Source organism: Pochonia chlamydosporia, chromosome 3 (assembly GCF_001653235.2).
Source record: "Pochonia chlamydosporia 170 chromosome 3, whole genome shotgun sequence".
NCBI lineage: Eukaryota > Fungi > Ascomycota > Sordariomycetes > Hypocreales > Clavicipitaceae > Pochonia > Pochonia chlamydosporia.
In genome coordinates this window covers 436,134-450,819 of record NC_035792.1, presented here as the reverse complement: position 1 = coordinate 450,819, position 14,686 = coordinate 436,134, and the positions used below count along the sequence as shown (strand labels likewise).

The 14,686-nt window shown below is 46.3% G+C and overlaps 2 protein-coding genes across 2 annotated transcripts; one reads left to right on the top strand and one right to left on the bottom strand.

The window, feature by feature from the left end:
- Positions 1–47: 47 nt before the first annotated feature.
- On the bottom strand, positions 48–1,435 carry VFPPC_04045 (hypothetical protein; the record flags this gene model as incomplete). Its single annotated transcript, XM_022428376.1, has 6 exons — positions 48–55; positions 123–407; positions 484–548; positions 602–1,049; positions 1,111–1,147; positions 1,226–1,435. 6 exons carry the CDS (start codon positions 1,433–1,435, stop codon positions 48–50), a joined length of 1,053 nt encoding a protein of 350 aa, XP_022284441.1.
- Positions 1,436–4,747: 3,312 nt separating this feature from the next.
- Positions 4,748–5,051, top strand: VFPPC_13564 (hypothetical protein; the record flags this gene model as incomplete). Its single annotated transcript, XM_018291339.1, has 2 exons — positions 4,748–4,784; positions 4,840–5,051. The coding sequence occupies 2 exons, from the start codon at positions 4,748–4,750 to the stop codon at positions 5,049–5,051; spliced, it is 249 nt and encodes an 82-aa protein (XP_018144539.1).
- Between the last annotated feature and the right edge of the window lie 9,635 nt (positions 5,052–14,686).

Here is a 14,686-nt window from a genome sequence, read left to right as displayed (position 1 = left end):
GATGGCTATCGTGCCTGGATACGGGCGGTAACTCGTCATCAGTTTGTCTAAAGTACTGTAGTCCGTACGGACGGAATGAGACGAGCACGTATCCAGACATTCCGTAGCCCTGGTTAGCTCACTTAACGGCAGCTCGTCTTGTGAGCCAGGAGTTGTGTCTGTAGTACCCATGATTTCGCGGCGTCTCTCCTTACGCAATGCCTTGTCCTCGGCGCTTCCGATAGTGACGACCTCGGCCGGTCCACTATGTTGGGGATTTCCGTCACTCTGCCCTGCCTCAATACTGGCCAAACGACCGAATTTATGTGAGACCTTGACTGTGAGCGGCCGTAAGGTTGGTAAACAGCCGCTAATAACCCCACACGAGACTTCCACGATACACCATGTGCAGGCCGTAGCAAGCGTCCCTATTTCTACTTAGATTCGATAACGTTAAGGACGGTATATATTTCACACTTGATCTGGATCAATGTAGGCACTTACACGTTGTGTCTCTAGTGTCGAATTGCATGAGAGTTGTAAAGCGGTATACACTGGCAAACAGAACACTAGATGGCGTATCAGTTACAGTTAGTCAGGTTGATGCCAAGGCCGAACTCACAAGCCACCAAGCAGGAACATGAAGCAGAGGGATAACTTCTGGAGCAGAGCAATATGCATCTTCCAAACTTGTCGAACCGGCATGCAAAGCATCACGACGTCTGTCAGGATGTTCGGTATAGCATTGCCGATAAAAGAGCCTTTTAGGTTGATACATGTTCCCTCAATCCATGGCAACCAAGCCTTTTTGATTGGGTTGCACTGAAATATGCAGACGGCAAGAATGCTAGTCCACCATGTGACTATGGTGCTGGCTATAATAATTGCTGAGATGTTGAACATCCGCGATGAGAGACCGAAGATCCGTGTGTACATCTCGAGAATGGACAGCTTAATGGCCATTACCGCTGTGATATATATACATTCAAATGCAAAGAGGATTTTAAAGAAAGCGATTGCGTCATGCAATGGCAATGTGTGAATATGCTTTCCCAGCCCGTGGGCAATCGCTAGGTCGGTGTAGTTTAGTAATGGAGCTGATAGCTTTGAGTTGAGGGGAAAGTTGCATACCAGAATAGTTGAGGGCTCCTAAAACAAAGACGAATGCCTACAAATTGTTTCTGCCATTAGCCCCGGCCTACGTACTTAAAGATCAAATTGACTCGTCAAGTCAGTCTGCGCATACCAGGGCGACAACCATCATCCAGTCATCACGCCCATAACGAGTATTGGTCGAAGAGCGGGCCCAAAAGCGCAAAACCACAAATACGGGAGCGAGAACGAGCAGTATCGTTGTAGTGCTCCTTAATTCGGCGACCCGGTTACCGTCGGGGTTATTGCTATCGTTGGGACCGCTGACGACGACGCTCGTGTAGGATATTAACTGGCTCGACATCTCCCAGATCGTGGGAATGGGGAAGGGGCAAAGTTAGTATGCGTCCATGGATTATGACTTTAGAATCAGCATTAATCTGAAGCGCAGAGCCCGCAATATTTGGTTCGAAAGGTCAACATTTAGTTGTATTGAGCCTTCACATCGCCTCCTCCCCCATTTGTCATTTTCGTTTCTTTTCTCAATAGTGCTACTACATTAACAAATGAAGATCTGCAGAGGCTGTTATACCAGGTTACATGTTTGAAGCGTACCACCTTCCGGCGAACTCTTCCGCTTCCCAAGTAGTGGACCATCGTGGGGTGCTTGGAATTGCGGTATGACCTGTCATCCCAAAATGATGCATGGACGCTTTTTGGGAGAGACAATAAAGCGCAGCGACCGTAATCACGTGTCATTTATGTACGTTATCTCGAGTTTTAAAGATCCGAAACATTGTACATTCCTTTGTAGGATGTCCTACACCATGCCGATTCTCAGTAGTGGCACTCAGCTATGGGGCGCATCTCGGAGCGCCTCCCCGGAGCAGATGACTAGTCATTTGGGTGATCCTTTGTCAAGCGAATGTAATCATTATCATCAACGCCACAAGCAGCCACAAGAATTCACATATCAAACTCTGCTGGGCTGGCTTGGACCGCATCGTGTACTTTTCATAGATATCTTCTCCAGATCATCCCTGTGGATCAGGCCGAAGTATAGCTTTGAAATCCCGTCCCCTGAATCAGCAGTCTGGGCTTGTGCTGCGGACTCACACCGCCACCAAAATTGGCATTGTCCAGAAAAAGATGCCTCAAACAATGATATTGAGTCTGGAAGGGCTATTCTGTTAAAATGATAACACTGGCCGTAAGCCGTACTATATCCACGTGGTATCAGATTACCTTTCTTATAACCACCATAGCAGGCGTGGTGGCCAATTCATCAGCGAAGTGGCATAAAGCGTTCCGAAATGTTTATGGTCCCCAGTAATTTAGTGGTAACTGGCAGCATCCTTCAAATAGCAATACACGGAATTTGCTCCGGTGGCCCCGTGGATTCACCTAACACTTACCTCCCACCCTGCGTCCCGCCAAAAAAAAAGAATACCCCCACAGTCTGGCAACTCGTGAAGTTTTTTTGCGGAGTTTCCATATGCAAGTCTGGCGGGATGAGATCAGGCAGGAGTACCTGTAACGGATTGTGCCACTTGGGACAAATCTCGTTAAAATTCATTGAAAGGACTAGAGCCAAAAAATGGCAATATCCCGTTTTCTATTATCCTCCATTCAGGGTAGGCCTTGATTGCAACCCTATTTTAGGATCAAGACGAAAGACGTGAGAATTTTTCACTTCAAGCCGAGACTAAAGTCTGTCTGACAGGACAATTCATGACATGTGGCGCATAGGTATGAACTCACAATCAGGAGATCGCCACGACCAACTATTTCCGCGGATTTTGTTGCTAGGTTATGGCTCGCACTATACCTCTTTTCGAGTGCGAGAACGAGGGTGACAACACGGCCAGTTACGCTGAAATCGGTGCTGTTGCTGGCATCCTCTTCAAGTAGACGAACGGGGATTTGATGCTGGTAGCTGATGTGGTATCGCCGCCTGCGGCACCCTTAGTGGTACCCCGAGGGAACCAGGATACTATGAGCAGTTCTGTCTTGGTCCAGGTGCATGATGCAGAGGACAACTTCATCGGGAATCTCAATTTCGTTGGATCATTGGAAAATGACCGTCTCGCGCGAATTTTCGCCGACAGCGAAGTTATAGTCCCAGAGATCAACTGTGCCTACAGAAACGACAACAATCTAGCCAGCAGGCTAGATCTAGTCCTTCACTATCCACGAGTAGTTCTAGTACACGCATTAGTCGGTTCTATGGACTTGGAGACGATAACGCTCTTGATAACCCATTTGCGTCCTTTCCACAGACGTTTTCGAGCATCCCACGTCCTTATAGCTTGCAAGGGTTCCACGAGCCTGTATGGGAGCTTTATTCTGATTATGAGATCTATCTCCAAAATAACTTCCTCCTTGAATAATAGCGGAGCCAACGAGTTACTGCGCTTATACTAGGGCTAGAGCTTGATCCATTCGCCTCTAAACCTCCTAAATCACCTCCATCCGCCCAGAAACCCCCCAAAAAGAATAAGAGCCGAGTTCGAATCCGCAATGTGCCATAGTTAAGTATGACTCTATTACCGGTATCTTAAGTTGCAAGCTATCTAACTCAGCAGCATGTGGATTGTCCACGGCAGAACACGGCGAGACTGTTACGGAACTCAGCAATACGTTTAGGTTCTTCCTAAAACTAGGTACATTAGCGACGGTTATTAAAATTGTCAAAACAAGTATATTTATACTTGGAAAGTTTATGGCTAAGTTAAGTTATTAAGCCTGATTTCACAATGTCTAGTCCATCCGTAACAATATTTTGTGGAGGTTTAGCAACTCTAACCCCGTCCTACATCAACATCAATGTGGTCCCTTTCTAACTCGGGCCGGACGGTACATGCGCCCCCTCTCAGGTTGGTACATACTGCGCAACTTTATTTGTTCGTCATTACCAGCATGATCTGGCTGGCCGGTCACAACATCGATAGTATTTGAGCCAGGTATGCACACTTGTTCCCTTGGAGAAAAGTCGGATGTACTCTCTGAACGTGACAACGTTGCAATTTGGTAAGTGCTTTCCACCCCCCTTGGAGGTGTTCCATGTGCCACTGGCGGAACTACGGAGGTGGTCCTCCCGTCTTTAGAGTCGTCACCTTTTCTTTTCGAACCCAAAGCTAACAGAGATTGGTCATCATTGCACGTCAGCTGCGTAGAGTTGTTAAATTCGGTGTCGATAATACAATCATCCCTATTCATAGTACCATGTCGTGCTCTATTCTGTCCGTTCGTAGACTCATGCTGGAAGTTTGCTCTGGCAGAGGAGAATCTAGTTGGTTTGCGGACTCAAGAGTAAGCTAATATTCCTGTCAAACATGGAGTACGGTTGCCACACACTTGCCCTCTGAGTCAGGTTGTCCTAGAAACATCTAGTACTTAGCTGTAGTTGCAAAATCGACTGAATAAGTCTACGATGCTCTGCAGCTATGCGGGATTGGTGCTGTTGCGATTGCCTGACCCCCTCTGCTGACTAGTCGAAGTTAATCTTGGGGTGGCGATGGATTAGTATCAATTAAACAAAACTTTTGAGGTCAAATATGAGAATCCGCACTTGTCACACTACCGCTGCAGGTCTTCTGGTCAGGCCATAGAGCGGAACATACGAATTCTCAAGCTTATATGAGAAAAAGCGAGATATATATATCTACAAGACACCATGCCATATGAGGTGGTCACACCTTTCGAAGTCGCTTGTATGCTATGAATCTACTACAGTGAATCGAATAAAGTTGACCTAATAATATCTAGTCCAAGATCGCAAGGGAGAATTCTGCTATTTTCACCGCCAGCTCATGTGCTACTCCAAGCTCCTTCAAATTATAGCATGGCTGCCTACCACATCAAGTCTGACCAACAGGGAGCCAAACATGGGTGCAACAAATGAGGAGACGCTATGGACCATGTACCACGAACACTCTAGCAAAGTCATGGGCCGACGAGAACCGACAGATGACGGATAATTCTGCTAATTTCTTTTTTATTCATTTAGTTTATATATATATATATATTTGTGAAGAAAAACATAAAATTCTGAGCGGCAGGACTGCCCGCCAAACATTGTGTGTGAGACATGGAATCTGCGGCATTCTCCGCCAGCGTCTGACCAGGTTTCCGTGATGGCGGTGGCTTGGAGCTACCTAGGATGTTGGTGAGGCTTCTGTCGCACGTACGACAAGAACTTCCAGTTGAAGGTGACTGTTGTTTGGTACTTAATTTGATAGAGACACGGAGAGTTACCTTGAACCACCACAGGTCAAATGTATTAGAATATGGAGCTTGAAATCATGATTGGCCCTAATTCTTACATCACGTTAAAGACATCCTAATTTAAGCTAAGTCGGTGCATCTAACAACAAATGCTTTCAGGAGACTCTTAATTTAAGACCACCGGTGTAGATTCTTAAGCCCATGAATACGAGCTTGTTGCTGATCTTTTGAGTGCTTCATTGGATGGGGGTTTGCCCCTCCCAAATGACAGGCAAGGTTTTACTATTCTCCTCTGCGTTTTCTACGTTGATCATGTTACGAACCTCCAACCCATTTCTCATCCGATACAGAGTGCATATTCACACCACTATCACCCTCTGCCGGGGACAATAAATGCCGTGTCGTAGTTCGCAAACTCCTGGAAACCAATGAGGAAGCATTGTATCTGAAACAGGATCTACATCAAGGCGCAACCCTATAGTAATACAAGGACTTCTCCAAGTTATGATGCATCTCCTATCACTCGCTAGAACTGCTCAAAGGTGCGCCACTGGAGACTTCTCCGGATCAGCTATCCAATAAACGCGCAAAAGATGGCGTGACGCTGATCACTTGTGGCGGTTGGAATCAACAGCTGGTATGGTTTCATTGTGTGCATGTTGACAAGCCGATACGCCAATTCCCCTTCAAATTATCAAACGTGGTTAACTGGCCAGGAGCAAAGAATTGAAGCCTTTGAACCATTTTACATCTAGAGCCGAACTCGCGGCTGATAGAAAGGTGAATTACTCCTGCATGTTCATGACGTTGCCATGACATCACCATGTAAGAATGCTTGTCCCTTGCACAGCATCCACACTCAGCCCCTTTGCTTCGCGCGTGATGATTTCTTTCTACCACCTTGGGCTTTGATGTGACATTTGTCTTATGCAGTCCACTTTTACGGTGTTTATGTATTGCAAAAGCAAACGGTAGCATGTTGTCCTCCACGATGACTAGTTCTTCTCTCTCAAAATGTCTTGCCACGGCTGCGCCAGTGCCTGAGTTGCACAATTGAATCGTGTTTGTTCTGTGGCTTACCAGGAATCTGGTTTGTGTAGCATACACACCACACATCTATCACGCTGGTGGGAGCGCATGTGATGAACCGCGCTTCCAAGACTGAGTTGTGATATCTCAAAGCAGAACGCTTCCGGCACACCGTGGCCCTCCTCTGTCATCTGCGGGTTGTTAATCACAGATTTTCACTATAGCTAGGTTATAAATAACAAGTATAAGTGTGCTTAGTACGTTTTGGGAAGAATTAGACACCTTACAGATTTTATAAAATAACCTAGTACTATTAAGTTTACGTTAAATAAGGAGCGGCCATGCGTTGAGTTCTGTCTCTGTTTGGCTGCGATCTGGTCCCTGTAGCATCAGCTTGCGTCTGATGTGATAGCCAGACGACTGGAGCAGCCTACTGCTCTAATCGGTGTCACTCTCGCTAAGATTGGCCTTACACTAGACACCTTCGCCCCGTTCAGTGTCATATAGACAAAGTAATCAATATATGGCGCTATTCAGCTGGCGGACCATGGGGAGGCCGGCTGCGACTTTTGCCACCCCGCCAGCATTCACACGTGGCTTGGCACCAAAAGAGCTGCAGAGGGAAGTGCTGCGGAATAACCATTGAACATCAACTGCATGCCTGTCTGGCTCCCCCTACATGGCTTGTCAGCTCCAACGAGATGTCAAAGTCCATACGTTCTGTCAACCACACCAACAGATCATCAAAAATGCTCACACCCGCACTACTCAAGTACCTCCCTAAGCCATTGCAATTATAGTAACGGAATACCCCAGACGATACATTAGTGGCACGCAGTCAAACTATGTCGCCCATACCACTAAGCAAAATCCTTGCCGATGCCGCGGGTGCCACATGCTGCGGGGTGATTGGATGTGCACAGACGACAGTTGCAGAAGTGTCGGCCCGGATGGCCGCCACAGTCCCTCATTTGCGGCGACCAAGAGACAGAGGCAGATCGCCATAGGACTGCAATGGGATTATCAAGGCCAACGGAGTAAGATCCGATTATTTCTGACAGCTATGAATGTAGGTCGTTAACCAAGGTCTAAACATGTTGCCGAGCTAGACGTGGTTTTTCTCCTCGTGCTCTCCTTGCTTTCCCAACCAGTTTTGTATACAAGTGAAGGGATACTCATGATATGATCAAGCCTCGCTACAGACAATTAAGGATATATCTTCGCGTTACGACAGCCTTAGACTTGGACGACTCGGATCATCCAACTGGCAACGTGGTTTCGCGGATGTAGCACCAAGATTGCAATGACGGAGTCGTTACAACCTCATGTGTACGCATCCCTAATCACCACTCTAGTCCCAGCTTTCTTATTAGTCTGCCTACGGTTTTACGCTCGGAGGCTAAAACGGGTTAAATTGTGGTGGGATGACTATTTGGCCGTACTGTCCCTGGTATGCAAGATTCCTTACACAAACTTAACGCGATTGTTACACTGAACAATTTTTTACAGACGGGCATGATTGGTTACGATGTGATTTGTTTTCTATGTACGCTCTACACCCCGCTATATTATCACCGACCAAATTGAATAAAACGTAACTCTGAATCAAAACCATAGGGATGGCAATAGGCATCGGGCTCCGCGCGAATAATCTCCCGATTCCAGTCGATGAAGCACTACACTACTGGTCATTGTTGGACTACATTGGCACCTACTTCATTTCGATAGGTATTGGTGCCGCGCAATTGTCATTATTAGCGCTGTATTGGCGAGTATTTCAATCGGTAACGAGTGTGCGAATGGCCATATACGTTCTAGCTTGCTGTGTTACTATGTGGGTTGGAGTGCGGGTACGTATTTTCGCATGGCCCTGTCGCAAAGTTATCAGACTGTTAACTGTACAATTTTCAGGTAATTATTAATACTCTACAGTGCTTCCCACCTCGTTACCGCTGGGATAAGTCTATTCATGGGACGTGCAATATTAGCAGTTTCGTCTTCTATTTTGCGACGGTCCTAACCCAGATTCTTCTAGATACTGCCCTTATAGTGTTACCAGCAAGTAAGTCAAGATTGTCCATCTCAAAAATCACAGAGTTTAAATAAAAGTAACTTGCGTGTTAAGCACAAATCTGTCAATCGCTTCTTCCCTGGCCGCAGAAGGTGGCTATTGTAGTCATGTTCATGTTTGGCGTCTTGTATGACAACAACCTTAGCCTCTTCTATCACGGTACATATGGTTAACCGATCGATTGCAGTGTTGTCGCGGCTGCAATAATTTTACTGTTAGGCAACTATACGTTTAAGGAAGATACGGCCGAATTCTTTTGGGATGACACACCACTTCTTATTTGGAATGAAGTAGGAATGCATCTTAGCGTTATAGCATGCAAGTCACCACGACAACAGCGATTATGCGTAGTATCCCATTATGGTAACGCTGGACTAACCCGTGCATATAGGCTGTCTACCCGTTATGCGACCGGTTTTCCTTGCCTTGCGCGGCTGGTGCGTACAGAGCTTCACTTCTAGATCAGAAACAAATCAGTTAGCCGTCGGCGAGTCGGGGCGTGATCTTGGTTCTCTGGCGCATAGGATCAGCCCTATAACGGCGTCGGGGCGTATCCATGGGCAGGGTGAAGCTGTAGATACTCTTATTACCCGTACTGACGAAGGGCTTGGAGTATCTTCAATCATGGAGGACGGCAAAATGGTTATATTTGTGCAGTATGAGGTTGACCAAACTGTTTGTTAAGATCGCATTGCTCACCCATAGCAAGAATGAAATACCTAGGTCAGGTAGTGTTAATACGACTAATGTAGGTAACTAGCGGACTCTACCGGCAGACTCTACAGGCCCCTTCTACTCGCTCACCCCCACCGGTTGTTCTTTACCGGTAATATCTTAACCAGCCTTTTTTGCTTCAGACTGCTAGCCACCAGCGAACTTATCATGTAATATTTAACCATATGAAAGAGCAGTCCCACAGTAATAGTATAACTATATTAATTAGCCCGTTCTAGTGTTGCCCAGAACATCCCAGCTGCCCCTCCTTTGTCTTCTCCAGGACTTATATCTGTACCCAGTTCCTCGTTGGACATCTCAGGTCTCATAATGTAACCAGCAGTCGCAAGCTAGGGCTATCCAATCAACTAGGACAGATATTACTTCATGCCGCTTGTCAACATGGCCTCGACCATGTTGTAGAAGGATTGCTAGCAAATCCCATTAATGGAATACTTTGTCGAGATAGAGAATTTACAATGCAGCCTTGAGAGGGCTACCCACAGCCCGAAGCCTTAGTGCTTAGTTTAACAAATACAAATCTATTATTCCACGCTAAAGCCTAGAAGCTGTGGCATTTCTGTCTTGCCTTTTCCTAGAACGCAGGCCGGATTAAGTCTTTAGGTTGTCAAAAAGACAGCTTTAGTGCATTATCTAGCAAGCTTAATGTCTTAGAACATCCCAATTAAAAGAGCTATGAAGATAGTAAACTAGTAATAGCGCTTGCAAGCGTTAACGCCAACCATATCAAGAAGTAGCATGCTATGCTTATTTGTCTTATGCCGACGGGGGACATATTGCATTCCGCTCGGGCACGCACGTCGCACTTCGTTATACTATCTGTGCTGGCGTGACGATAAATGATCCGTCCCTCTCTGAACATTCTGAGCCAACGAGGCATCATCATGTTGCCAATACCGGATCGTCCTCTCTTTATGGGCGGATAAGGGAGGTCCTGATAACGGCGACTACCACAATTATTTTGCTGTAAGAGGAACATGAGAGCAACGGCGGGGGCCAGGAGAGGAAAATCGCCAAGGGTAAGGAGTTAATTTTTGCCCAACGTCACTTCGGGACAATTAGTCCCTTATCACTCTCCATTTCGCCCCCAACGTGTGACCCATGCGGACGATCGTCATTCCCGCACCCACGGGAACTGTCATGCCCTGCTATGCATTCAAATAAACCACCCATTACAGAAGTCTGCTCAGGTAAATCTAACTGCCGAATGGCGTCCCTTTTCACCGAAACCTTACTTGGCTTTGATCAGCCATAGGGTCAGGCGGGACAGAGCGGCATTGCGGCTGAGGCAGGAGTTGTGTTAGACTGCATTTCGCGCAACTAGGTGAGGGTCGTCTAAAGCAAATCCCAAGCATTGGATATGTGGGACATCAAAACTAGTTTTGCTGCTCCGTATACAACCCTGATTTCTTCCGTTGATGCTTGAAGCGATTCTGCCACATCGCAAAGAGTGCCCGCTCTGGTGGTTACCAGCATCTTGACAAGATGGCCACCGGACTATACTCCGATCAAGTGGCGCCCAACCTAGCGTCTCAGCTGCTGCAAAGCGGCGTACGCCACGACTGAAAGTCTCAGCAAATATTCATGGGGGGGGATTTTGAAGCCTACGATCTTTAATGAGAGCTAGGACTTGTAATCAACTAGCTTGCTGGCACAACCCAGGCGCAGCCAAAGGGAGCTAAATTCGACTATTTACTATATGAAAGCTCGAGCCGCGGAGGGGAGTATTGTTTCGAGCTACCATAAACAGTCTCTTCTTTCGCGCGTAGCTAATAATTGGTTCGCAAAGTTGCCTCAGTTTCTTTATCAGGATCATGTCCCAGGCACCGTTACCGGCGCCTATAGCAGAATGCGCTATGGTTGTCGCTTTTATAGCGATCGCTTCCTACAACTGGATTGAGCTCCAGGTTATGATCTGGATGACTTTCAAGAGACGCAGCGGACTTTATTTCTACAGCCTACTTGTTTCCTCTTTAGGCGTCATTATTGGTATATCTTGTCTGATTATGACAATTTTTAAAACTCCAATAAATCAGTATGTTTATGCTGTTATTTGTATGCCCGGATGGTGTGCAATGGTTACTGGACATTCCCTAGTTTTATATTCTCGGCTCCATCTCACCACTCGCAGCATTACAAAACTGAAGTGGGTTCTGCGGATGATAGTGTTTGACGCACTCATGTTCCATATTCCAGTTATTGGAATCGTGTTTAAGGTTTGACTTCCACCAGGCCTTGCAGATACTTTCTAGCTAAAAACTGCTAATAAACTATTTAGTTATGCTCTCCAGACGTACCGGATATCTGGAACACAATCTACGATATATCAGAAAAGACTGAAGTCGTAGCATTTTTTCTTCAGGAGATTGTTATCTCCAGTCTCTACGTTTTGGAGACAAGGAAAATGCTAAGGCCCCAAGAGTCTATCAAAGAAGAGCAATCTCGTCGAGTACTCAAACATTTGATCTACGTCAATATCCTTCTTATTACGTTGGATATTTTGATGATAGCTACCGAGTTTAAAGATTGGTGGTACATACAAACGTCGCTCAAATGTGCCACCTACAGCCTTAAATTGAGGCTGGAATTTTTTATTCTTAATCAACTAAAAGAACTCGTTACAGCTCCCCGGCAGCTTAGCAAACTGAGCTTTTTGGTACCGCAGAGCATTCTCAGCAGCAAAACAGAAAGCATAAAGGAACGAAATCTTCATCCAGGCATCGGTCAGAATAGAATCCACACTACTCTTTCGCATCATGAGTCGTTTTCTGGCATAACAAGATGTTCATCCGAACATACCGGCCCTAATCGCCGGGCGTACGACATGCGATTCCAAGCTGCTCATCCCATATTTGACGTTGAAAAGGAAAATTATGCTACGGTTACTCATGACACGTCTTCGGTATGATCACTTGCCATAACGGCGGTGTTATGCTATGTTCGATAAGCCGGCCATTACTGTTAAGTACCGCACGCCAACCGCAAGATTGCATTTGTATCCTCTTTTTGGAAGGTCTTTTACCAACCCTGGATTATGTATGGCCTACCTGCTGTTTAGACAGCGGAATCTCATTACCTCTGGACTATTCAAGAATGAAGTTTGCTTTGGACAGGTATTGGAAATAATGGAAACCTCACATTTCCTTGTTTGCGAGACGAATGTCCATTTCTTAGTGTGATACGATCGAGCCACCAACTTCTGGCCACGGAAGTTACCGGTGGTTTGGGGGTTTGGAGATCAGACCCAATGAGAGCATAGCGATCTCATTGTAGGAACTGAGATGAAGCGGAGGGCTGGCGCCAAGGCGGTTTTCCTACTCTTTCAAACAAACTTGAATTTAGCCCACTGTACTACAGTATCCTTACCTAACAGAGTCCACTTAGAGGTGTGCCGGAAACCCTGCGCCAATTGGAGCTGCTTGAAACATCCATGCTGTGTGAATTAACCCGCTTATAGAACTACAAACAATTAAATTGTGATAGGTCGCACCGTAATTCTACAGCTCAAGGGGCGATGAAAATTCTAGATATGTCGTGTATATATCTATATTTAATGATTGTTCAATACATCACGGTCTCTTCGCTCATATTCGTGGTAACGATTAACTCGTAGACTTTGGCAATTCTGCGTATGACAAATCGACTCCAGAGGGCACTATGTGAAGTTACTCGGGAAGACAAACTTGTTAATGCAAGTACATATGGATTCTGCCTCGCACAGGGAGAGGTAAAGTTCGCGGGGTACCTGAGAAATGTAGATGCTGGTTACACGATGTTGTTTGCTGGTGAGATTCTGCGACATATGAGGTGCACTTACCCAAGGCGGTATATCCTCCAAGCCCAAGCATGGTGCTATACCCTCCCAGCCTATTGTGATATTGAGCTGCCTGGGCATTCAGTACGGAAAATAATCTGTTAAGCTGCAACCTATGATTTCTTCGCGGGCACAACCGGTCGAGTGGACGGGGAAAAAAGCAAAAACGAATGTGTGGCGCATTTGTGTTACAGATTAGTTAGCGCTCTTCTCTCACCGGCTAGCTGACACCAGAGCAGAGATCTTGCGCAATTTTCTTAGACTGGTCACCACCGGAAGATGCTTCCCGTCCTCGGTTGGCTTGGCAGGCGGTTGCGCCTCCTAGTCCATTTTCCAGAGCTTAGTCTTGACCGTTACCTTCGCAGAATTAGCGCGAGAACTAGACAAGAATCACAGATATGCATGATGAGCCACGAGTCATGGCGTTGCAGACTTACTTGCTCTGCCAGATGCATTTGACACCATCTTGGAGAACGCCTTGAATTTGTGGCGTAGGTGTTGATGAGGAGGGTAAGACTCAGCATGGCAGGGGAGTTCATTAATGGCTCTCAGATTCATCATTTCATATGGTAGTACTTCCCGCAACACAAACGTTACTTTTTTCGGTAGAAGATAAACAATGTGGAAATATCAAGGCTAGACAAGGTCGACAGCTGAACCATAGATGTCATACTAAACCTAGCGACCGTTTCAAGGTGAAATTCTGAAGACCACTTTACTCGGTTAAGTCGACGCAATTTGCACAGGTTCTGTCAAGTTCGAACGAGCCTGCATGTCCTCGACTCAGCTTTAACAAAGATATTCAGGAAAATTCGAATGTGCTGCTTTGCCTTGGCTCTGTCTCATCGTAAATCCTAGGCCTCTCACACCAGGTCCAATTCCTCCATAATCTCTTAGCAAGGATTCATAAACTATAATGGTCGAGAAAAGTACCTAAACATGCAATGCTAGAGAAAAATGTTTACCCAACCACCGCCATAACCCTTTCGCATGTCTGACTGTTCACCATAACCCGACTGTAACTCCGTTCAAGCTTCCTAACAATGCACATCGGTGCCGACACAGGATGTTCCTATAGCAGCCTATCTCCACTTTCCATGGCGTCTTGGCTGCTTCCCTTTTCTCTTCGCGCAGTGTTTCTTCTCATGTACCTGATATTTGATTTATTGGGATCTCTTGCGCCGCAGCCGTAGTCGCACTCGTATATTACTCGATCGTAATTTGGCATAGTCTCGGGATGGTGATTCTTCATGTGTTTCTGGAGATTGCTAGCTTGGCCCCTGCGGCCGTTCTTTCCGAGTTTAAATTTTGACTTGCAGTGCTCGCAGCAAATCGTTCCGTCCATTGAAGTGCACGTCGTGTCGCCGCCGACCGTTCTCGCGATGGCGTTAACCTCCCTGAAACTTTATCGGGTGAGGTCTGTATCACCCGAGATGCTGTCGGCCGCGACGACACCTCGTGTGGATGATGAAGTTTCCGAGGCGAGCGAGAATAAAGTAGACGAGAGCGCGTGCGGTAGCGGTAGCAAGTCGGACTTTGAGAAGGATTAGCGAGAATAAAAGGTCTCGGTTGCTGGTGGTAGGCAGTACAACGATACGATCTGGTCGAATAATGGGACTTTATCGAGCGTGAATTTTTCGTATTTAGCGAAGTGGCACTATGGCAAAGACGGGGTATTTAGGCACCTCTATTGCTAGTTTAATTTACAAGTGCACATATATTCTAGCAGGCTTTCGCCA